The sequence below is a fragment of the Hypanus sabinus genome, chromosome 16 (genome assembly GCF_030144855.1).
Source record: "Hypanus sabinus isolate sHypSab1 chromosome 16, sHypSab1.hap1, whole genome shotgun sequence".
NCBI lineage: Eukaryota > Metazoa > Chordata > Chondrichthyes > Myliobatiformes > Dasyatidae > Hypanus > Hypanus sabinus.
Window position 1 is genome coordinate 75,902,568 of NC_082721.1, and position 23,791 is coordinate 75,926,358.

At 41.4% G+C, this 23,791-nt stretch overlaps 1 protein-coding gene across 7 annotated transcripts in view; it reads left to right on the forward strand.

Moving 5' to 3' along the window:
• The window catches only part of LOC132406451 (EVI5-like protein), a 255,316-nt gene that overhangs the window by 156,885 nt on the left and 74,640 nt on the right, over positions 1–23,791 (forward strand). For all 7 annotated transcript variants that reach the window (XM_059992145.1, XM_059992147.1, XM_059992148.1 and 4 more), the window contains one exon: positions 10,039–10,155. In XM_059992145.1, coding sequence (XP_059848128.1) covers positions 10,039–10,155 — 117 coding nt within the window. The remainder of the gene's footprint in view (positions 1–10,038; positions 10,156–23,791) is intronic.

Consider the following 23,791-nt stretch of genomic DNA (forward strand, 5'->3'; position numbering starts at 1 on the left):
TGTTTGTATACTGTGGGAGATCATTCAACACATTGAGTGTATATTACCCATCCCATCAGCCCCCACTTATTTCATGTCCATCAATTCTCTCAGCGCTCATCTACACAAAGAGCTAATTTACTGCAGCCAATTAGATTACCAAAATATCCTTGGGCTGTAGGTGTAAGACCACACAATTATAGGGAACATGCAAACCCTACATAGTCAACACCTGAAATCGGCATTGAACCTCTAGAGCTGTGCAGCAGCATTACCTGCTCCACTACTGTGTTACCCTTGGTTCAGGTGAAACACATTTGGATCCTCTGTTCACTTGGATTCCAGTACTGAACCTTACTCAGTATTACATTATTAAATTGATGTTCCAGCCTGATCCACAAAAAACATTTAAATGTAAGACTGAAAGGCAACTTTACTGCCATTATCTGCTTTGTTACAGCAAGACAAAAGTTAACATTGAGTTGCACACACTACTGATATTAAGAGTTGGCCAATAAACCCCTCTGTTTTAAAAAAGGGAAATAGAAGAGTGGTTTAATGGGGTCTGTTGATGGGATTCTAGTGGCAGGATGTGGTTATGGTTGTATGACAGCCATAGGTGCTGGAGTTTATCTCATGGTCTACATACGTCCTGTCTGTTTTCCTCTTGTTTTTCTGAGTTTACATTTTCTGTACCATCCCTCACTTTACAAATGTGAAGTCCAAAGCTGATTTGCTAGAATGTCAGGTTCGTGTGAAGATGTTGTGCTGTCATAAAGAAAGTGCCCATGTCTGAGAACCACCTGGCTAAAAATTATGATAAAAGATAGTTCATCAGATATTTTTAAAAAAGCTGTGAAAATATCTGGCAATTTTGCATCAGAGCTTGTGGTTGTCAACCTTTGTCACACCAAGTATTTACTCAGATTGGGTGGAGTGGGTGAGATTTCTTTTCTAAAGTTAAAAATTTCCAACTCAAGGGCAGCTCAAGATTTCAATCAGTCATCCAACTTTCCAAATTGCCAACGTTTCTTACTTTAATTCCGTCATGCTGCCTTACAGTTTCTGAATTCGATTTTCATTTTGATTTCAAAACTATAGGAACCCTTGTTATCTTTTGATCTTTTTTTATTTAGAACATGTATAGGCCACATTTTTGATAAAATGGTTTCCCTGGCAACAGCATTTGTCTTGAAACATTATTTTGGAAAAAAAAAACTTAAAAATCTGCTGTTAACCTCATTCACACTCAATATTGGAACTCATTTGTAGTGCCCAACTCAAATTGGATTCCATCTTAACACGTACTGCCAAGGGAAGATATTTCTCTCAGTTTACCTTTGGAAATCAATTCTGATTAGGAACAGGAGATGCTTTCTTTGGCTGGATGGCAGATTCCATCTTATAATTTGTGGCTTGCCCTAAGTGAAAATTTCCACCTTACAAGGTTATAGGACCTGGGCAGTGTTCTGTTCACATCCAATACTGTGAAAACAATGAATCATTCAGATGCTTCTAGTCTCTCCCAACTTCCTCCCATAGCCTATAGCAAAGCAACTATTTCTACATATGACAGTGAACCTGACTTTTAATTTATTTTCAATCATTCATCTAATCCTTTTAAGACAACGCTCCAATGCCTCCTTGAACAATGCATTCCAGGTTCTAACCACCTGCTGCTTAAGAAAATATTTTCCTCCAGCCCAGTTTGGCTCTTTCGCCAATTACTACCTTCATAACCCTTCTGCCCTTGGGAACTGTTTCTCTCCCTTCTGTCTAATCCCTTTTTAATTGAAGTATTTTCATCAAATTCTTTTGCAGCCTCCAAGGAAACAATCCCAAGTTCCAAATAAACAACTCCAGTTAATTTATCCGCATAAAATTCTTCATCTACTGTAGCTGCAATGCACCTTCAGAATTTCACTACACCTGTGCAGAACTGAACCCAGTACTCAATATTGAATAAAGCAGCATTTTTCCCAAACTGTTGTGTCAAGGCTTTCCTACTCTGTAGACTATACCTCCAAGTATAAAACCTGTGATCCTGAAACTATTTAAACATCATTTTCATTATGTTCAGCCACCTTGAACAATTAATGCATAAATATCCTAGATCTCTGTTGGAGAACATATTTTGAAATTCAATACAGGGTCCAGTTTATACTTCATTTTTGTCAGTATATAACACTTTACTTTTGAGCAACACGCACAAAATGCTGGAGGAACTCAGCAGGTCAAAGAGCATCTATGGAGGGAAATTAACAGTTGCCATTTCAGACAAAGACTCTTCAGGATTGTAAAGGAAGGCAACAGAAGGCAGAGGGAAAGAGAGAGGGAGAAACGCAAGCTGCTGGAGATAAGTGAATGCTACTGATGGCGAAGGTGGATGGGGCAAGTGGGCAGAGGGTATAAAGAAAGAGAATGATGTGAGAAGCCAAATGTGCTGGACGGAAAAGCCAAAGAGCTGAAGAAGAAGGAATCTGACAGGAGTGGGAAACAATGAAAACAGATCCTGGCTGTTGCATGTGTCTTACATTTCATCTGCCATAAGTCCATTCAGTTCACCACTCTGTCTACATCCAAATGAAGACTGCCACTTCCTCCTAAGGGTCCATTTTTAAACTGTGTGTCAAGTGCAGATTGGAAATATGTCAGGTACTCCCAACTCTAAACCTTAGATATGTATTAAGAAAATAAAGTAATGAGCTCTAATATCTTCCTCGCCATGGCTCCATGGATGTTGAAAGTCTAAGTTAAATTATGTCAGAATCAGATTTTATTATCATTGACTTGTATGATATGAGATTTGCTGTTTTGCAGCAGGACAGTGCAGTGACGTAAAATTACTATAAACTACAAAAATACATATGTACTGCTAAAAAAAGGAATAACAAGATGGAGTTCATGGATTCATACATGTTCAGAAATCTTATGAATGTAGCTGTTACTGAAACATTTAGTTGGGTTCTTTAGGCACTTGTACTTCCTCGCTGATGGTAGTAACGAGAAAAGGGTATATCCCAGATCTTGGGAGTCCCTGATGATGGATGCTGCCAGCTTGAGATATTGAGAAGATGCTCTTAATGTTGGGGAGGGTTGTGCCTTTGATAGAGGTGATTGAGTCCACGACCCTCTGCAGTCCCTTGCAGTCTTTCTTGTGCACTGGCGACTCCATAGCAGCCGGTGATGCCTACAGTGAGAATGCTCTCCAACATGTATCTGTAGAAGTTTGCAAGATTCTTTTGGTGACATACAAAATCTTCTCAAACTCCTAATGAAGTAGAGCTGCTGGCATGCCATCTTCATGATTGCATCAATGCATTGAACCCAGGACAGATCCTCAGAGATGTTGACACCCAGGATCTTGAAGTTGCTTTCCATTTCCACTACTGACTCCTCAACTGAAGACAGTACTGTTCTCCTGACTTGCCCTTCCTGAAGCCCACAATCAGTTCTGTGATCTTGTTGACATTGAGTGCAAGGTTGCCCATTTAACCAGCTGACTGGTTGTGGCAGTAGGCAAATTATGGCAGGTCCAGGTGCTTTCTCAGTCATGAGATAATGAGATATCCTAGCCATAACCAACTTCTCCATACACTTTATTATGTTAGATGTGAGTGCTCTATCTGCTATTGATTGAGGCAGCTCTTTTTGGGCAGCAGTATGATTGCTGCCCTTTTGCAACAGGTGGGAACCTCAGGCAGTGAGAGGTTAAAGATGTCTGTGAACATTCTGGCCAGTTGGTTAGCACAGATTTTCATTATCCAGCCAGGTGCATCATCGGGGCCTGACACGTTGTTCACCCTCTTGAAGGATGTCTGACATTGGTCTCTGGAACAGAGATCACAAGGTGTGAGTATTCACATACTGTAGGCATAGAGTTACGCCTCCTTTCAAAGTATGCACATAAATCATTGAACTCATCAGGGAGTAAAGCATCATTTCCATTTAATCTACACACACAAAATGCTGGTGGGATGCAGCAGGCCAGGCAGCATCTATAGGGAGAAGCACTGTCGACATTTCGGGCCGAGACCCTTCGTTAATCTGTTAGGTTTCATCTGATAGGAAATATTCGCTTGCACACCCTGCCACAGCTGTTGTGCCTCTGATTATATCTCAAATTTCACAGGGAATTGCTTTGTTGCTTTCACAGTGACCTTACTGAGGTTAAACATGGACTTCTTGTAGGATTCTGGACCATCAGTCTTGAATGCCACAAAGTTAGCCCTAAGAAGACTGCAACTTCCCTGGTTCATCCAGGGCTTCTGGTTTAGGAAAACTAAGTGTGTTCTTGAAGGCACGAACTCATCCACTTCTTAAAGAAGTCTGTGATGACTGTGTCATATTCATTCAGAGCTGAAGATGAACCCCTGAATGTGGTCTAGTCCACTGATTCAAACCAGTCCTGCAAATGGTCCTCCACCTCCCTTGACTATGCCTCCACAGTGCTTTCCAGTGGTGCTGCAGTCTTCAGTCTGCCTATATGTAGGGAGTAGCAGTACAACCAGGTGATCAGACTAGACAAAGTACAGGCCAGAACTACATGCAAACATTTTTAATGGTGGTGAGGCAATAATTGAACATGTTGGCTCCTCTAGTTCACCAAGTGACTTGGTAGTGGTAGTTTATCAGGGACTTTTTCAAACCGGTCTGACTAAAGTCCCCTGCGATGATTGGGAAGGCATCTGGGTGTACTGTCTCATGACTGCTAATCATGACGCTCATCTCCTTTAGTGCCAGCTTGATATGTATTCTTCACCCTGGTAAATATCATTCCAAACTAAAAGGATTGTGTGCCCATCAGTGCAGTGTTACCATAAGATATTGGAGCAGAATTAGGTCATTTGCCTATTGAATCTGCTCCACCATTTCACCTTGGCTGATCTATTTTCCCTCTCAGCCCCAAAATCTTGTCTTCTCCCCGTGTCCTTTCATGCCGTGACTAATCAAGAATCTATCAACCTCTGCCTTAAGTATACCCAGTGACTTGGCCTGCACAGCCGCCTGTGGCAACAAATTCCACAGATTCACTACTCTCTGATTAAAGGAGTTCCTCCTTATCTCTGTTGTAAAAGGACATCCCTCTATTCTGAGGCTGTGTCCCCTGGTCTTAGACTCCCCTGCCATAGGAAATATCCTCTCCATATCTACTCTATGGAGGCCTTTCAACATTTGATAGGTCACCCCACATCCTTCTGAATCCCAGTGAGTAGAGACCCCGAGCCATCAAGTGTTACTATTATTTTGATAATTTGAGAACTTTTCTTGCAGGACTACCTGTTCTATTATTTTGTTTCTTTTGGATGCAGAGTTTGTTTAATGTAATCCACATTGTTGTTTCTCTGAAATGAATGCTCTGCGTGAGTTTAATGCCACTGTGAAATGGTTTATTCAAACTGATGTATAAACCATCATGTTTTGTTTTCCATTGTGTGCTATGTGTCATTTGCCACTTGTTCAACGGAGGTTAAGAGGAAATGTTCTTGTTGCTGTATCTGCCTCAGCCATGACAGCCATCTTACACTACCTTTATCTTTCAAGTTAATCTTTTTTCGTAATTGTGGACACATCCAACCAAACTGAGGCATGAAGGCATGGTGACCATCCCAACCCTGAGTTACATTGCCTCGAGGGGTAGTCTAACAATTACCATAGCAGATGTTGTAAGACCTGAATGTCTTTAGTGTCTTTCCTCGGTTTTTGGCATCTGTCACCATGCACATACTTAAGATTTAATACATGAAGTAGATTTAAAGACCACCTCAATTCAGCTATATCAGCTTGAGATTCAGAGATATATAGCCATGATATAAGTTCAGAATCTGAACCAAATGCACAACGTATAACTGTCTGAGTCTCTCAGCTCTGACCTAGAAGCCAGACCTCAGTGACTGCATTGTATGATGAGTCAGGGTTAGAAGCTTTTAATCGTGGGTATTTTCGGTGAATACATGGTGTGCCCAGTCAGATTAACATCAGTCACGTCATAGTCAGCATCTCTGTTCAAGTTGAAGTTAAATTATCATTCAACTATCATGAGTATAACCAAACGAAAAGCACTCCTCCAGGGCCAAAGAACATATAGAACACTGCACATAGTATGTAGCACATATGGTTACAATCTCAAAAAACCATAGAGCCACAAAGAGAAAATAATAATAATGTAGCCCTGTGTGGCATGACTGGACAGATAGTAAGTGTACATCCAGTAAGTGAACACTGGAGGGCAGCACCCACAGGAGGATCAAGTCCCCAACCTATTACGGATCCAAGGGTGCTCCGCAGAGGTTTTCCCATACCATTTTTGTGCTTCCTCTCCTGGTCAGTTGCAACAGGCAACACCACGGTCTAGGCTTAATCCTCACCACAACCAAGGCAACACAGCTCCCTCACTGTCGATCTCACCAGTGATTCGAACTTGCAATATTTTATGTTACTAATGTCCAATGTCACAATCATAATAAAACTGTCCAACAGAATCACTCGCACTGCACACCTCGCAACAGTACACAACAAGTCCAGGCAACAACAGAACGATGGTATGCAATAAGTTCAGCTCCGTCACTATCGAGCAACTCAGTAACAGGATAGCAACTTGGTAACATCAAACGTTACTTGACGTTCCCAGTATCCAGCAAAACAAGATGAACAAATGCAACTTTGAATGGACCTGGAGTGGCTGCTGCATCTCAGCATGGTGTCATCTTACTGGAAGTTCAGCAGCAGTCAGGCAAAATAATCTCCTATGATTAATTAGAATCATTTGGTCATATTTCCTTGATGCTTCCTTTAAATAGATCATGGACATCAAAGTTGATTGGGAAATACTAGGGCCTATACAGTATTGCAAACCTGAAGAAAAAGGTAAAATTAGGCATCACACCACAATGTGAAATTATCAGACATTGGGAGAATGACAGAGTGTTCCCATCAGTGGGGTGGGCCACAATTATAAACTTAAAAGCAAGGAGTGTCAGCAGTGAAGACACTGAGGAGCAGAGGGAACTAGGGACAGGATAAGTAAATCCTCAGTATTTTCTGTGAGTGGGGTACAGTTAGCTAGAATGACTAATGATCTGGAAATTTGTTAAATACTAGCAGGGCACCTGAGAAATTTATATTCATTTATTTAAATTAATCTATAAATATAAAACAAAGTAGTAATTAATCAGTAATATTCTCTATGAATCTACCAATTATAAAAATCTGGTTGATTCTTGACCTTTTAAAAGAAAGAAGAATTGATCACCTTGTATGGATTACCTGTATGTGACTCTCATCCTATCCCAGTTGGCTTGCCTGATGATTGCCCTGGAATTTAATTTAAGGGCAATTGCAGTTGTATAATAAATACAGGTATTTGCTGGAATATTTTTTAATTTTTCAGTTGGGGTCATTACTAACAAGTTCAGTATTTATTATCCATTCTTAATTGTCATTAAGAAGCTGCATTCGTGAACTATTGCAGTCCTGACGTTCCTATCGTTGTTGGTTCAGCAGTTCCAGAGTATAAACCTAATGATTATGAAAAATACATTTCCAACACAAGAAGTTCAGAGATTTGGTGGGTCTCTGCAGGTGTTGCCATCCCATGCACCTGCTGTCCTTCTACTTCTCGGTGGCAGACTAGTAGGTTTAGGAGGTGTTGTTAAGCTTCCTTGGCAAGTAAATGCAGTGCGCATTGTAAATGATCCACAGTTTAACCACAGCTGGGAGTAGAAGAAGTGAATGTGAATGGAGTACCAATCAAGCAGTCCACGCAGTCGTGGGTGATGTTGAGACTCTTGTATTATTTCAGTCATTGTCATACAAGTGTCTGGCTAGCTAGTGGATTAAACTGTTGAGAAGTTTTGCAAAAATGGTGATGCCTATTGTGGCTGACTTTAGATAAAGAAGAGACACAAGAGGCTATAGATCCTGAAATCTGCTGTAGCATGTAATGCTGGAGGAACTCAGTGGGTCAGACATCATTTATGGAAGGAATTGGAATTGGTTTATTATTGTGACACAGGAAGGTACAGTGAAGTTTCAGCTTTTTGAAACTTCAGTAATCCATTTCTGTCCATAAATACTCCATGACCTACTGAGTTTCTCCAGTATTTTGTGTGTGGATTCAAATAAAGGATGTGAACATAAAACAGAAAGTTACCTTTTAAATTTAGAAACTGTAAATTAAAAGATTGAGAACAAAAAGAAACAGTACTGGATTCATTCTGGCTTCTTCAAACATTACAGATGACATAAGTGAGTAGAATTTCAAAGACTACAAATAAAGCACTTTAAGGATTCCAATCAAGCCTTGTACCTGAGGTTTGTTACTCTAGGATGTACTGACAAGGTTGTATCATTGTAAGAGGAAACTTGTTTTCAGGTTCATAGATGGTAGTTCCAATAGAGTTAGGTAGTTTGGACAGTTGTGTTATATCCTGCAAAGAGACTGATAAATACATAGAGGGCAAGCTTGCCCTTTTACAGTCATATAGTCGAAGTATAATGAGATTCAAATATTTCAGTACAATGTGAATATCTAATTGGGCAATTTCAAGCAAAAGTGTCTGACTTGGGGATGGCTGCATCTCAGTATGTTTGGACATGAGAGTGCTAATTACAAGTCTAGGAGGTTAAGGAGTGTTTAAGTGGGGAAGAGACGATTCTTTGCCAAAGTTAGGGTAATGAAGAGAAATTGTGTGTCCAGCAGTTCAGGAAGAAAAGGCATGAGGAATGGTAAAGATGCAAATTTAGGATTAGAATAGAGGGGAGAATAGAAGTTTGGCTTGGTGGATTAAGGAAAAGAAGAGCGGCAAGTTGTTGGACCTTGCATTTGGAGGCAGATTATTTCTGTTTGTGTGCGATTCCTGTGCACAAATTGACTGCTGCATTTCCTGAGTTGCAATAGTGGCTTCACTTTAAAATTATTTCATTATTACCAAGCAAAGCACACTAGAATCTACTAAAAGGAATGTGAAAGATACTGTAAAAGTGTCATCATTAATTATTCAAACAAGGGCATTCTTATCCAGTGCCTCAACCCGCCTGAGCAGAAAATTTAACAATCATGTCAAACTTTCTGCAGGGAAGCAACTTGCCATTTGAATTTGCTTTCATTCAATCAGGATTCAGAGACTTTTCGTGGCTCAATTCCATTCATCTGCCTCTGGATCTTTTCCCTTGATGTCCTTTATCTCTTTGATATGAAAAATATCAGCCATCCCCAGAGTCCAGGAGTGCTCAAGGTTTCTACCATGATCTATGTTTGTGGTTTTTCCCAGGATATAAAATTACCCTCCTTCTAGCTACCCCTCTCTTTGGTAATGGTTCTTCTCATTGATCACCCAGCATAGACCAACCCTTATTATGCTTTTTAAATCAATGCTTAGACCGGCCCAGAATAGAAAGGAAATGTTCACAATCTATCCAGGTAATTTAATACTGTAAACCCTAGTATCAGTCCAGTGAGTTGAAGTTCTGCTCTGTTACCTGGACACTGTGCCCAAAACTGAATGCAGTACTACAGCTGAGGTCTGTCAAAGCTTTTACAACCTGTGTATTACTTGTACACCTTTGGGATGATGTGATGTCATGAAAAGTGCTATGTAAATGCAGGATTTTTTTCTTCGTTCTTTGTTCTAGACAGATTCTTAAAATGCATTTGGTACACTTTATTTGTTATGCAGCTATCTGTTTTGCAATCATAAAGATTGCAGCCACTGTCAGCATTGTCATTCTGTCATACAGCACAGAAATGAGGTCTTTGGGTCACCATCGAGTACCTCAGCAATGGTAGTCTTTTTGACTAGCTCTTAGCCCATAAGCTTCTTTGCCTTGGTGAATCAAAAATACTTTTTTTATTCTTCAAAACACTTACTGTTACTTCCTCCTGACATGAGGCAAAAGGTTGGGAATCTAATACAATGTACTTGTGTTGATCATTAGTTTATTTTTCCCCTTGTGGATAGAAAGTGAAAGTTGAAAATGCTTTGCAATGCCATTTGATTGGGCACTAGTTTTCAAAACCTGCTTTTTAAATGTTTGTATGTTCTCTTTTACATGTCACAGTGTGAGCATCGTCATAAAGAGGAATATGTAATGGAACTGGAACAATCACGATTGAGAGAAGCAGAGGCATTGACTGCACTCAAGGAGATGCAAGATAAGGTTCTGGAAATGGAAAAGGTGAGAACACCATGGTGCAGCTGCAGGTTTCAGTTCTGAAAGCTGCAAGTGCTCTTTGTTTTGCAATGGGATTTCATCATCTCTTCTACAGTCCTGTAAATCTGAAAGTCACAGCAGAATAAAAGAAACAGAGCTCCAAGCATGTTTCAGTGCCTGAGACAGAGCTGAAAAGTAACAGAGCTCCAGTGTGGAAACTCTGTTAACATCCACATTTCAGAGTTACAAACTGTTGGGGAATATATCTATATGTTTTTAGAGGAACTACATTCCACAACCTGAGAGTGAACTGACCCAGGTAAATTAGAGCCAAAAGGGGGCAGACAAAGTTTCCATCATAGAACAGGTTGTTCAGGTATAGTTGTGGCACATTCCCGAGTGAAGCAAGGAAAGAATAAACAATTCCAGAGCTGCCTGGTGGTGAAAAAAAGATGCAGTGGAAAGGGAGCAAAAAAGACTGCTTTTGGAGCAAAAAAACACTGTCTAGTTGCAAATGCAAACAAGAATCAGGTGATCACCAAAAAAAAATCAGAGGGGGGAGAAAACTAAAATACGGTGGCGAAGTTATTGTGCCTGTGTCCACATTGGCCATTGTCACACTGATATTCCAAATTTCCAATGATTGTCTCCATGGAGTTTAAGCATTCTCCCTTTGACCACATGGGTTTCCTCTAAGGAATCCGATTTCCTTCCATGTACCAAATTTAGAAATTGTGGCTTGCATCCACTAGTCTTTAAAGCTCAAAATAAAGCAATGGCACAGATCTCTGGTGATCACTACTTGCGTACTCTAACTCCCATCCAGTGACACTGGACTACCCCTTCCCTTAAGTCATGCACCACCTGTAGAGGTAGAACCAATATTTTTCTGCAGAGTGCCAGTTAATGGCTTGTTCTTGAAAGTATTCAGAATCAGTCTTTACGATTGCAATGCCTGCTATTTTCTGCTTTGGATATCTGGCCTCCAGTGATAGCCTCAATCACTTTGTGGAATATGCTATTCCCTAGCAACTGATTGTGCAAGTAAAGTTATCTCATCATCTTTTCCTCTTAATTACTTTTTTAAATTATTGATTACCCGATGTTTATCCCCAACTAGAGGACGTGAGCACTGGCGTGCCTGTGGGATGTGTGCTTTGCCCACTGCTCTACTCTCTCTATACCCATGACTGTATGGCTAGCCATAGATCAAATGCCATCTATAAAGTTGCTGATGATACAACCAATGTTGGCAGAATCTCAGGTGGAGATGAGAGAGTGTACAGGAGCAACATATCCCAGCTAGATGAATGATGTCGCATCAACAACTTTGCACTCAAAGTCAGTAAGACCTAAGAGCATATTGTGGAATTCAGAAATGGTAGGATGGGGGAAAATGAACCAATCCTAATAGAAGGATCAGAAGTGGAGAGAGTGAGCAATTTCAAGTTCCTGAGTGTCAAGATCTCTGAGGACCTAACCTGGTCCCAACATGCATCTATAAAGAAGGCAATACAATGGCTATATTTCATTACGACTTTGAGGAGATCTGATTTGTCACTTAAAACACTCAAAAACTTCAACAGATGTACTGTGGAGAGTATTCTGACAGGCTGCATCACCTGTCTGGTGTGGGGACTACCACACTGGATCGAAAAGCTACAGAATGTTGTAAAATTGGTCAGCTCCATCGTGGGTGCTGGTCTTTGTAGTATCCAAGACATCTCAGAAAGGTGGTGTCCATTGTAAAGGACCAACATCACTCTGGACATGAACCCTTCTCATTGTTACTGTCAGGTAGGAGGTACAAAGCCTTAAAGCACACACTCAGCAATTCAGGAACAACTTCTTCCCCTCTGCCAATCGATCCCTAAATGGACTTTGAAACCATGAACACTGCCCCACTTTTATTAATTCAGTTTTTGCACTATTTTTAATTTAACTATTTAATATACATGTATATACTTACTGTAATTGATTTACTTTTTTCTATATTATAATGTATTGCATTGTACTGCTGCTGTTAAGTTAACAAATTTCATGACACATGCCGCTGATAACAAACCTGCTTGGATTCTGATTCATTATCTTTTGCTAACAGCAAAGGCTGAGGAAGGAAGGGAGTTTCCTGCATGGATGTTCAGAAAACATGTGATAAAGTCCTGCACAAAAGACTGGTTGGTGAAACTGAGACCTGTGGTTGTGGGGGGAGGGATAGAGGAAAGAATGGGAGAAAGGTTCACCAACATGGATAGCAGTAAAGCAGTAGCAGTTACCATTTGATTTTTCTGCCTGGAGGATGGTTAATAAGTTGTCTACCCTGGGGTTGCTGATTTTATTTTTAAGTATGTAAATTATTTGGGCATGGGTGTGTGAGGTAATGATTTCAAATCTATAGAGATATAAAATATGCAAATGTGGTAAACCTGAGGATATCAGCAGTGAGCTGCACAGAGATCTAAGAAAAGTAGAAATGTTGAAAATCTTCAGCAGATCAGAGGTTGCCAGACTGAGGTTGTAAATAACATCAAATCGACTTAGGGACCCCAGCTCCAGATTTTGTCCTCGGGGTTTACTCCCAAAGCCTTTCCAATGGGTGGGTATGGTTGCAAGGCAGTGGAGGTTTAAAATCAGAGTTTTTCTTCTCCTAGGTGGGCTGCTATCCAAGGCTGGTGAGCCCCACCTGCCTGAAGCAACTGGTTTTGAGGCACCAAAGGTCCACCTTTGCCTCTTCTCTTGTCAGTAGAAACAGTTCTGCCAGGCCTAGTAGCTAAACCACACGTGAAAGCCAAGAGTTGGACTTGATTGTCAGAGGTTGTTAGAGTCTCATGCCACTTGGAGCCCTTTATAGGTAGTGAGAGCTTATCCCCGCTATCACCCCAGCTATGACAATCTTGGGAACCAGTTCAAAACCCAGCACTTCAATATCTCAGACAGGCTCTCTCTCTCACCAGCGAGGGACAGAGTGATCACTTCTACTACAACAAGGGGGGAGACTGGCAGCTCATGTTTCAATGTTACAATCTTCCAAGTCGTTTCTGCAAGGCTCCCAACTTGAGGACTGACAGGCTTTCACTCACCATCAAAAGAGAGGGAGAGAGAAAGGGATTGCTCGAGTACAGGGGCTTCTTCCAATTGCAGCACAACTTGCCTCTTATCCTGATGTTTCAGTCTCCCACAATGCATCAATTGGTGAGGAGCCAGGTCATCTACGGTGCCTCTCCCTGAAGGCACACATTTTCCAAGCCACTCCTTGGGATAGTGAGGTATCAGGCTGTGTGACCGGTGGGAAAAAAAACCACCACTTGCAGAGAATCATAACTATAGATCATGGACTCCGACAGAACCCCAACCTCCTTGAAAAGAGAAAAAAGACATAAGAAAAAAGGAATAAACTGTTTCATGGACAAACTGGAAGAAGTCACCTCGGTCTGCAAAAACCGCTAACATCTTTTTGAAATCATTGCCCAATGCATATGCTCCTGTTCCATGGCAAAATAATTATTTTCCTTAGAACATCTCAGGATTTCTCTTTTTATAAATTATTATTGCATCTGTGCCTACTGCCTTTTCTCACATGTATTTCAAATGCTCAAGACACTGCAAAAATGAAGTTTCTCCACCTCAATATTAAAGTCTCCACCTATTCTGTTTTATCATGTTCTGCAATACACGGACTTCATGTATTTCAGCAAATTAGGATAAAGTGGTCCTATGCAGCATCTTGAACTGTTAATCACGTTGAAGGCATTTAAACTAATAATTAATGAGATATGAGTACGAGAATGCTCACAGCACTTTAATTTTCTTTTTGAGAATTGAGCAATCTGATGGATACTTCCAGCATTTTCTGTTGTTATATATTGTGGGTGAAAAATTAAATTAAACCAACAGCAATTAGCTACTTCCAGGGTGGACTTTTCCAAATTTCATCAGGATTTGCATGGAAGATCATTTGTGAATTCACTTCTGAAAAGTCTGACTCAAATTTTTAGTGGTATTATATCTTTCAGGTGAATAAGGTAATTTGTTTGTCTCAAAATTATAATTCATTATTTAAAACACACAGCATTGTATACAGCTTTGGTCATCGCACCATGGGAAGGACATGACAGCAATAGACATAGAACAGATTGACCAGGATGTTGCCTGGAATGGAGAGCTGTCATTGTGAGGAGAGATTGGCTGTCTGGGTTTATTCTCACCTGAATGTAAGATGTTGAGGTGACCTCATAAAGGTTTAAAAATTGAGGGGCATGAGTTGGATATTTATTCAGAATCTTTTATCCAGAGCAGGAGATCTAAAATTAGTTTGGAGAGAGATCTAAAATTAGTTTGGAGGGGGACAGGTTTAATATGAGAGGGAGGGTAGAAATTTAAGAGATCTCAGGGTTAAATTATTCCCCCAGAGTGATAAACATCCCGAATAATCTTCCAGCAGAGGGATGGAGACAGATAAAATTACAATGTTTAAAAGAGGTGTAAATAGGTACCTGGATTGGAATGGAATTGAGGGACACAGGCATAATGTGTGCAAATGGATTTGCATTGATAGGCATCACAGTTAGCATGGTTGACATGGACTGTAAGGGTCATTTTCTATATTTTTAAGAAGTTGGTATTTTCCATCTGCTGAATTCATATTATGCTGTTAGGTTCCACGATTTAGAAGAAACAGCAACAAAGGGAAGTATGTTAAACTAGAAAGTCAGAATGACTTTCTACCTGAAATGCAGTCTGAAGGTGGCACTGTGTTAGATACATTGGTTTCTACTGAAGGGAAAAGGCTGGAGTGGATTAACATTTTAGGGTAAGGGTGTTTATTAGGTGTAACCAAAAATTAGAGAAAATAGCAAAAAGAAAATTGCCAATATTAACAAAAAGATATCTACTAGAAAACACCATCACAGCACCATACTTTGTCCAATGTTGAACTCCTGGCCGTTCTATCTCTCTCTGCCACTGAATTGCCTCGTTTAGCAAACACAAAGTACACTGCAGATGCTGTGGTCAAATCAACATGTACAAACAAGCTGGATGAACTCAGCAGGTCGGGCAGCATCCGTGGAAACGAGCAGTCAACGTTTCGGGTCGAGACCCTTTGTCGGGACAGAAGAAGGAGGGGGCAGGGGCCCTATAAAGAAGGTGAGGGAAGGAGGAAGGTGCAGGTGAAAAACTAATCAGAGGAAAGATCAAGGGGTAGGAGAGGGGAAGCAGGGAGGGGATAGACAGGAGAGGTGAAGAAGGAATGTAAGGGGAAAGCATTATAGGTAGTAGAAGAAGGCAGAATCATGAGAGAGGTGATAGGCAGCTTGAAGAGGAGGCAAAGTGAAAGTGTGATAGGGGAAAGGAGAGGGTAGGAATTACCGGAGTTGGAGAATTCAATGTTCATACCAAGGGGCTGGAGACTACCCAGACGGTGTTTGAGATGTTGCTGCTCCAACCTGAGTTTGACCTCATCATGGCAGAAGAGGAGGCCATGTATGGACATATCCGAATGGGAATGTGAAGGAGAGTTGAAGTGGGTGGCAGACGGAGTGTAGGTGCTCGATGAAGCGGTACCCCAATCTGCGTTGGGTCTCACTGATGTAGAGGAGGCCACACCAGGAGCACCGGATGCAATAGATTACCCCAACAGAGTCACAAGTGAAGTGTTGCCTCACCTGGAAGGATGGTTTGGGACCCTGAATGGTGGTAAGAGAGGAGGTGTAGGGACAGGTGTAGCACTTACACTTGCAGGGATAAGTACCACGTGGATGATCTGTGGGGAGGAATGTGTGGGCCAGGCAGTTGCAGAGGGAACGATCCCTGCGAAAAGCAAAGAGGGGTAGAGAGGGAAAGATGTACTTAGTGGTGGGGTCCTAGAACACTACAGCACCATACAGGCCCTTCAGCCCTCCATGTTGTGCTGACCCATATAATCCTTTAAAAAAAAGTACTAAATCCACACTATCCCATAACCCTCCATTTTTCTTTTATCCATGTGCCTGTCCAAGAGGCTCTTAAATACCCCTAATATTTTAGCCTCCACCACCATCCCTGACAAGTCATTCCAGGCACTCACAACCCTCTGTGTAAAAAACTTACCCCTGATGTCTCCCCTAAACTTCCCTCCTTTAATTTTGTACATATGCCCTCTGGTGTTTGCTATTGGTGCCCTGGGAAACAGGTACTGACTATCCACCCTATATATGCCTCTCATAATCTTGTAGATTATGGATGACAGGAGGATGGGGACAACACCACAACAGGGACCATGTTCCCCTTGTCCTCACCTACCACCCCACCAGCCTCCGGATCAAGCATATTATCCTCCACAACTGTGTGTGTGTGTGTGTGTGTGTGTTGCATTTACTGAGTGCTCTCCATCACATTACCAACCTCCTGTCGTGCAGCGATGATGTTCAGCAGCTAAGACAGGTAGTCTGCGGTAATATTTCCTTATGCCTTATGTTGAACACTAAATTTGAAGAGTTGGAGCTCCAGGTACCACCATGTCACTGGCATTATGGTCCTTCATTGTCTGAATCCATGTCAATGCTCTGTGGTCTGTGTAAAGGTCTCTGCCAAGGAGGTAGTACCAGAGACTGTCAAGGGCCTCACTTAATGGTGCAATAACTTGTTTCCCTTGGGAGGAGTTTTCAGCTCAGGTACAGTTCATTCTTTTCTAGGTTGTCCTTAGGCCAGCGCTGCTTCAGATGCACACCCCAGATAACAAACCATTTATCAAAGTCAGGGCTCTGAAGAACAAGTGAAGAGCACATGCTTTAAGGGCTTGAAAGCATTTTCACATTCACTTGTCCATGTCACTGGGTTGCTTACACGTTTCCCAGCAAGATTAATTAGATGTGCAGCCAGAGAGATGAATTATGGAATGAGTCTGCAGCAGCACCCTGCCACACTGCATCTCCTCCTTGGTGTGAGGACAAAGACTCTATTGAAGAGTGATTCCACTTTGTCCACCTGTGCTTGAACCACTCCATCCTGTTTACAGTTTCTGTTCTTACAATCGCTAAGTCTGCCTGCGGGAAAAGAATCTCAAGGTTGTATGTACTCTGATAATAAATTTTACTTTGAACTGGTAGCCAAGGTATCTTATTTTCGTTTTTGCCCACTTACATGTTTGTAGATTGAAGGTGAGACCAGCAGCATGAATATTCTCCAGGACCCTGCCAAGAAGGTCCACATCTAGCCACACATTTCTGGGTTGCATTTTGTTTGGCTGAGACTAAATCTTTACTTTCTCCTGGTTCCACTGCTAATACTTTGAGGAGTTGTACTCTGTTCTCCTCATTGAATTAGATCTCCTGGCTAGAGGTTCCAGGTTGAGGTTGAAAACAATTCTGGTACTTCCACTAGCCAGAAGCACCTCATAGATGTCAAGTTTTGAGCTCTCAAATCTGCTTGAGTTGATCTATTTAGTGCAGTGCTCATCCCAGAGAACACGATGAACATACCAGAGAACAGAGAAATGGTTCGCAAGAACTGTGAGGTGTTCACTAATACCAAGGCAGACAGGTGTGTTTGCTGCTGGTAACTTGGTGAAGCCAAGCCATTTATCCCTGAGAATCTGACTAACTCAGTAATTGGTGCTGCTACCAACCATTTCAGGGGGTAATGAAGCACCCTATGCCTCTCTGCACCTGGGCTCTTGCTTCTCTCAGTGCTTTTTCAAAATTGTTCCTAACAGTGTGAGTTACAGTTTCATCAGACATGGAAGACCAGACGATGATCAGGTGATGACTTCTGACAGCACCTCAACTTTCTTAGAAGTTTCTGTAGATTCAGCATGACACCAAACACCTTGACAAACTTCTTTAGATGAACAATGGAGAGTAGCTTCATATATGTGTGTGACAATAAACCTGATCCTGATATGGGTCTTGAATATCTGGGATATGATCAACGGAAGAAGACTCTTTCATGTCAAAGTGAAAACAGATCACTACAAAGTGATCTAAATTAATTGCAAATTAACACAAAATCACTAATTGCATAAGTATTTGCCCCCCCCCCTTTAATATGACACACCAAATTATCACTGGTGCAGCCAATTGGTTTGAGAAGTCACATAATTAGTTAAAAGGAGATCACCTGTGTGCAGTAAAGGTGTTTCAGTTTGTTGTAGTAAAAATACACCTGTAAGTGGAAGGACCAACTGCTGGTGAGTCAGTATCAGAATCAGACTTTAATCGCCAAGTACCTGTACACATACAAGGAATTTACTTCCGGCAGATGTTGTCTCTCTGCTCATAACAGATGATAAATATAAATGAAAATATAGATTATAATATAAATGACAATATAGATCCTGACAAACACCACACCATGAAGATAAAAGAACCTGCCAAGCCACTCCGCGAAAAGTTTATTGAAAAGCATAAGTCAGGGGATAAATGCAAGAAAATTTCCAAGTCACTGAATATCCCATGGAGTGCAGTTAAGTGAATCATCAAGAAATGGAAAGAATATGGCACTGCTAGAGCAGGTCATCCTCAAAAACGGAGTGACTGTGTAAGAAATGAGACCTATGACAACTCTGGAGAAGTTACAAGCTTCAGTGGCTGAAATGGGAGAGACCGTGTATACAAGAACTGTTGCCCGGGTGCTTCACCAGTCGTAGTTTCTGAGAGAGTGGCAAAGAGAAAGCCAATGATGAAAATAACTCTCATGAATTTTCAGCTAGAGTTTGCCAGAAGTCTATAGACAATAGGTGCAGAAGTAGACCATTTGGCCCTTCGAGCCTGCACCACCATTTTGAGATCATGGCTGATCATCTACTATCAATACCCATTTCCTGCCTTGTCCCCATATCCCTTGATTCCCCTATCCATAAGATACCTATCTAGCTCCTTCTTGAAAGCATCCAGAGAATTGGCCTCCACTACCTTCTGAGGCAGTGCATTCCAGACCCCCACAACTCTCTGGGAGAAGTTTTTCCTTAAATCTGTCCTAAATGACCTACCCCTTATTCTCAAACCATGCCCTCAGGTACTGGACTCTCCCAGCATCTGGAACATATTTCCTGCCTCTATCTTGTCCAATCCCTTAATAATCTTATATGTTTCAATCAGATCCCCTCTCAATCTCCTTAATTCCAGCGTGTACAAGCCCAGTCTCTCTAACCTCTCTGCGTAAGACAGTCCAGACATCCCAGGAATTAACCTCGTGAATCTATGCTGCACTTCCTCTACAGCCAGGATGTCTTTCCTTAACCCTGGAGACCAAAACTGTACACAGTACTCCAGATGTGGTCTCACCAGGGCTCTGTACAAATGCAAGAGGATTTCCTTGTTCTTGTACTCAATTCCCTTTGTAATAAAGGCCAACATTCCATTAGCCTTCCTCACTGCCTGCTGCACTTGCTCATTCACTTTCAGTGACTGATGAACAAGGACTCCTAGATCTCTTTGTATTTCTCCCTTACCTAACTCTACACCGTTCAGATAATAATCTGCCTTCCTGTTCTTACTCCCAAAGTGGATAACCTCGCACTTATTCACATTAAACATCATCTGCCAAGTATCTGCCCACTCACCCAGCCTATCCAAGCCACCCTGAATTCTCCTAACATCCTCATCACATGTCACACTGCCACCCAGCTTAGTATCATCAGCAAATTTGCTGATGTTATTCTCAATGCCTTCATCTAAACTGTTGATGTAAATTGTAAACAGCTGTGGTCCCAATACCAAGCCCTGTGGCACCCCACTAGTCACCACCTGCCATTCCGAGAAACACCCATTCACCGCTACCCTTTGCTTTCTATCTGCCAACCAGTTTTCTATCCATGTCAATGTCTTCCCCCTGATGCCCTGAGCTTTGATTTTACCCACCAATCTCCTATGTGGGACTTTATCAAATGCCTTCTGAAAATCGAGGTACTCTACATCCACTGGTCTAACTTCCTGGTTACAGCCTCGAAAAACTCCCAACAGATTAGTCAAGCATGATTTACCCTTGGTAAATCCATGCTGGCTTGGCCCAATCCTATCACTGCTATCTAGATATGCCACTATTTCATCCTTAATAATGGACTCTAGCATCTTCCCCACCACCGATGTCAGGCTGACATGTGGATAGTTCTGTTTTCTCCCTCCCTTCTTTCTTAAAAAGTGGGATAACATTAGCCATTCTCCAATCCTCAGGAACTGATCCTGAATCTAAGGAACATTGGAAAATGATTACCAATGCATCCGCAATTTCCAGGGCCACCTCCTTTAGTACCCTAGGATGCAGACCATCTGGACCTGGGGATTTGTCAGCCGTCAGTCCCATCAGTCTACTCATCACCGTTTCTTTCCTAATTGTCAACCTGTTTCATTTCCTCTGTTACCCTATGTCCTTGGCCCATCCATACATCTGGGAGATTGCTTGTGTCTTCCTTAGTGAAGACAGATCTAAAGTACTCATTAAATTTTTCTGCCATTTCTCTGCTTCCCATAACAATTTCACCCAATTCATTCTTCAAGGGCCCAACATTGTTCTTAACTATCTTCTTTCTCTTCACATACCTAAAAAAACTTTTGCTATCCTCCTTTATATTCCTGGCTAGCTTGCATTCGTACCTCATTTTTTCTCCCCGTATTGCCTTTTTAGTTAAGTTCTGTTGTTCCTTAAAAACTTCCCAATCATCTGTCCTCCAACTCAGCTGGAAGAAGGTTCTATAGTCTAATGAATCCAAAGTTAATGTCCTAGAGTGGCCAAGTCAGAGTCCAGACCTCAATCCAATTGAGAATTTGTGTCTGAACTTGAAAAAAGCTGTTCACTCATGATCCCCATGCAGTCAGACAGAGATTGAGCACTTTTGTAAAGAAGAATATGGGGAAAATTGCAGTGTGCAGATGTGCAAAGCTCATAGAGGCCTATTCACACAGACTCAAGGATGTAATTGCTGCCAAAAGTGCTATAGCTGATTTGAATGGTGTGCGTTTACAGTGGTATCCAAAAGTTTGGGCACCCCTGTTCAAAATTTCTGTTACTGTTAATAGCTAAGCGAGTAAAAGATGACCTGATTTCCAAAAGGCATAAAGTTAAAGATGACACATTTCTTTAACATTTTAAGCAAGATTACTTTTTTTATTTCCATCTTTTACAGTTTCAAAATAACAAAAAAGGAAAAGGGCCTGAAGCAAAAGCTTGGGCACCTTGCATGGTCAGTACTTAGTAACACCCCCTTTGGCAAGTATCACAGCTTCTAAATGCTTTCTGTAGCCAGCTAAGTCTTTCAATTCTTGTTTGGAGGATTTTCGCCCACTCTTCCTTGCAAAAGGCTTCTAGTTCTGTGAGATTCTTAGGCCATCTTGCATGCACTGCTCTTTTGGTGTCTATCCACAGATTTTTGATGATGTTTAGGTCGGGGGACTGTGAGGGCCATGGCAAAACCTTCAGCTTGCGCCTCTTAAGGTGGTCCATAATGGATTTTGAGGTGTTTTTTAGGATTATTATCCTGTTGTAGAAGCCATCCTCTTTTCATCTTCAGCTTTTTTTTTACAGACTGTGTGATGTTTGCTTCCAGAATTTGCTGGTATTTAATTGAATTCATACTTCCCTCTACCAGTGAAATGTTCCCCGTGCCACTAGCTACAATGCAAGCCCAAAGCATGATCGATCCGTCCCTGTGCATAACAGTTGGAGAGGTGTTCTTTTCATGAAATTCTGCACCCTTTTTCTCCAAACATACCTTTGCTCATTGTGGCCAAAAAGCTCTATTTTAGCTTCAGCGTTCCACAGGACTTGTTTCCAAGGTGCATCAGGCTTGTTTAGATGTTCCTTTGCAAACTTCTGACGCTGAATTTTGTGGTGAGGATGCAGGAAAAGTTTTCTTCTGATGACTCTTCCATGATGATCATATTTGTGCAGGTGTCACTGCACAGTAAAACTGTGCACCACCACTCCAGAGTCTGCTAAATCTTCCTGAAGGTCTTTTGCAGTCAAATGAGAGTTTTGATTTGCCTTTCTAGCAATCCTACGAGCAATTCTCTCAAAGTTTTCTTGGTCTTCCAGACCTCAACTTGACCTCCACCGTTCCTGTTAACTGCTATTTCTTAATTCCATTACGAACTAAGGAAACGGCTACCTGAAAATGCTTTGCTACCTTCTTATAGCCTTCTCCTACTTTGTGGGCATCATTTATTTTAATTTTCAGAGTGCTAGGCAGCTGCTTAGAGGAGACCATGGCTGCTGAGTGTTGGGACAAGGTTTGAGGAGTCAGGGTATTTATAAAGCTTTGAAATTGCATCATCTGGCCTTTCCTAATGATGACTGTGAACAATTCATAGCCCTAACAAGCTAACTTGGTAAAAGTTATCTGAGAGCTCAAAACTTTTGCATGGTGCTTCTTTCCTTTTTTTCACTCTAAAATTGTACTTTACAAAAATAATATACAATCTTGCTTAAAATGTTGAAAAGAATGTTTCATCTTTAATTTTATGACTTCTGAAGATCATTTCATCTTCTACTCACTTAACCATACACAGTAACAGAAATTTTGACCGGGGGTGCCCAAACTTTTGCATGCCGCTGTAAAATGCAATCAATTATTTTGTGTTTTGTATTTGTAGTTAATTTAGATCACTTTGTCGAGATCAGTTTTCATTTTGACATAATTTTGACATGTCTTTTTGTGTAATCAGTGTCAAAAAAGTCAAATCAAATCCACTGTGACTCAAAGTTGTAAAACAATAAAACATGAAAACTTGCAAGAAGCGTGAATACTTTTTACAGGTACTGACAAATACAGTTCAATGCAAAGGTCTTGGGCATCCTAGCTTTATATAAGTCTTTTGCAGAGTGCTGTACACGTCAAAATAGAACCCTCAACCTCTTCAGAAAACAATAGAGATCTAACCAAATTTCCCTCAAGTCTAAGCTTCACTAGCCCTAGCAATATCTTGATAAATCTCATCTCTGGTGCAGTCACATCCTTCCTGTAATGTTGTGAGCAAAACATTGTGCAGCACTGTAGCTGTGGCCTGACTAATTTTTTATATGGTTGTAGCTTGACTACCCTGCTACTTCTGTTTTTACATCTCAGGCAATGAAGGCAGGTATCCTGCATTTTTGTTGACTGTTCCACGTAGCCAATGTTCCAAGCCTTCCCTGGAAATGTTCCCCAACTCTTCCTCCAGTGCATTGATGCTACTTCAGGCATCCATGCTCAGCTCATCAATTTCAACAACTTTGCCTCCAACTTCCTCCCTTCCCTTAAATTCATGGTCCATTTCAGACACTCCCTGCTCTTAACACACTTTTCTCGATTTCTCTGTCTTCATCTCTGGAGATAATCTGTCAACTGACATCACTTATAAACCTCCCAATTCATGTGATTATCTTGACTATACCCCTTCCCACCCTGTCTCCTGTTAAACTGCTATTCCATTTTCTCAGTTCCTTTGTCTCCAACACATCTGGTTCCAGGATGCGGCTTTCCTTTCCAGACAACAGAGACATCCTCCTTCTTCAGAGAACAGGCTTTTTCTTACTCCACCATTGATGCTGCTCTCACTCACCTCTTGTCCTTGCCTCCCACCCCACGAGCCTCTGCTTCCAACACATCAATCTTCACAGCTTCTGCCATCCCTAAAGGGATCCTACCACCAAACATATCTTTACCTCCTGTCTCTCTCCACTTTCAATAGGGATCACTCCCTCCCTGATC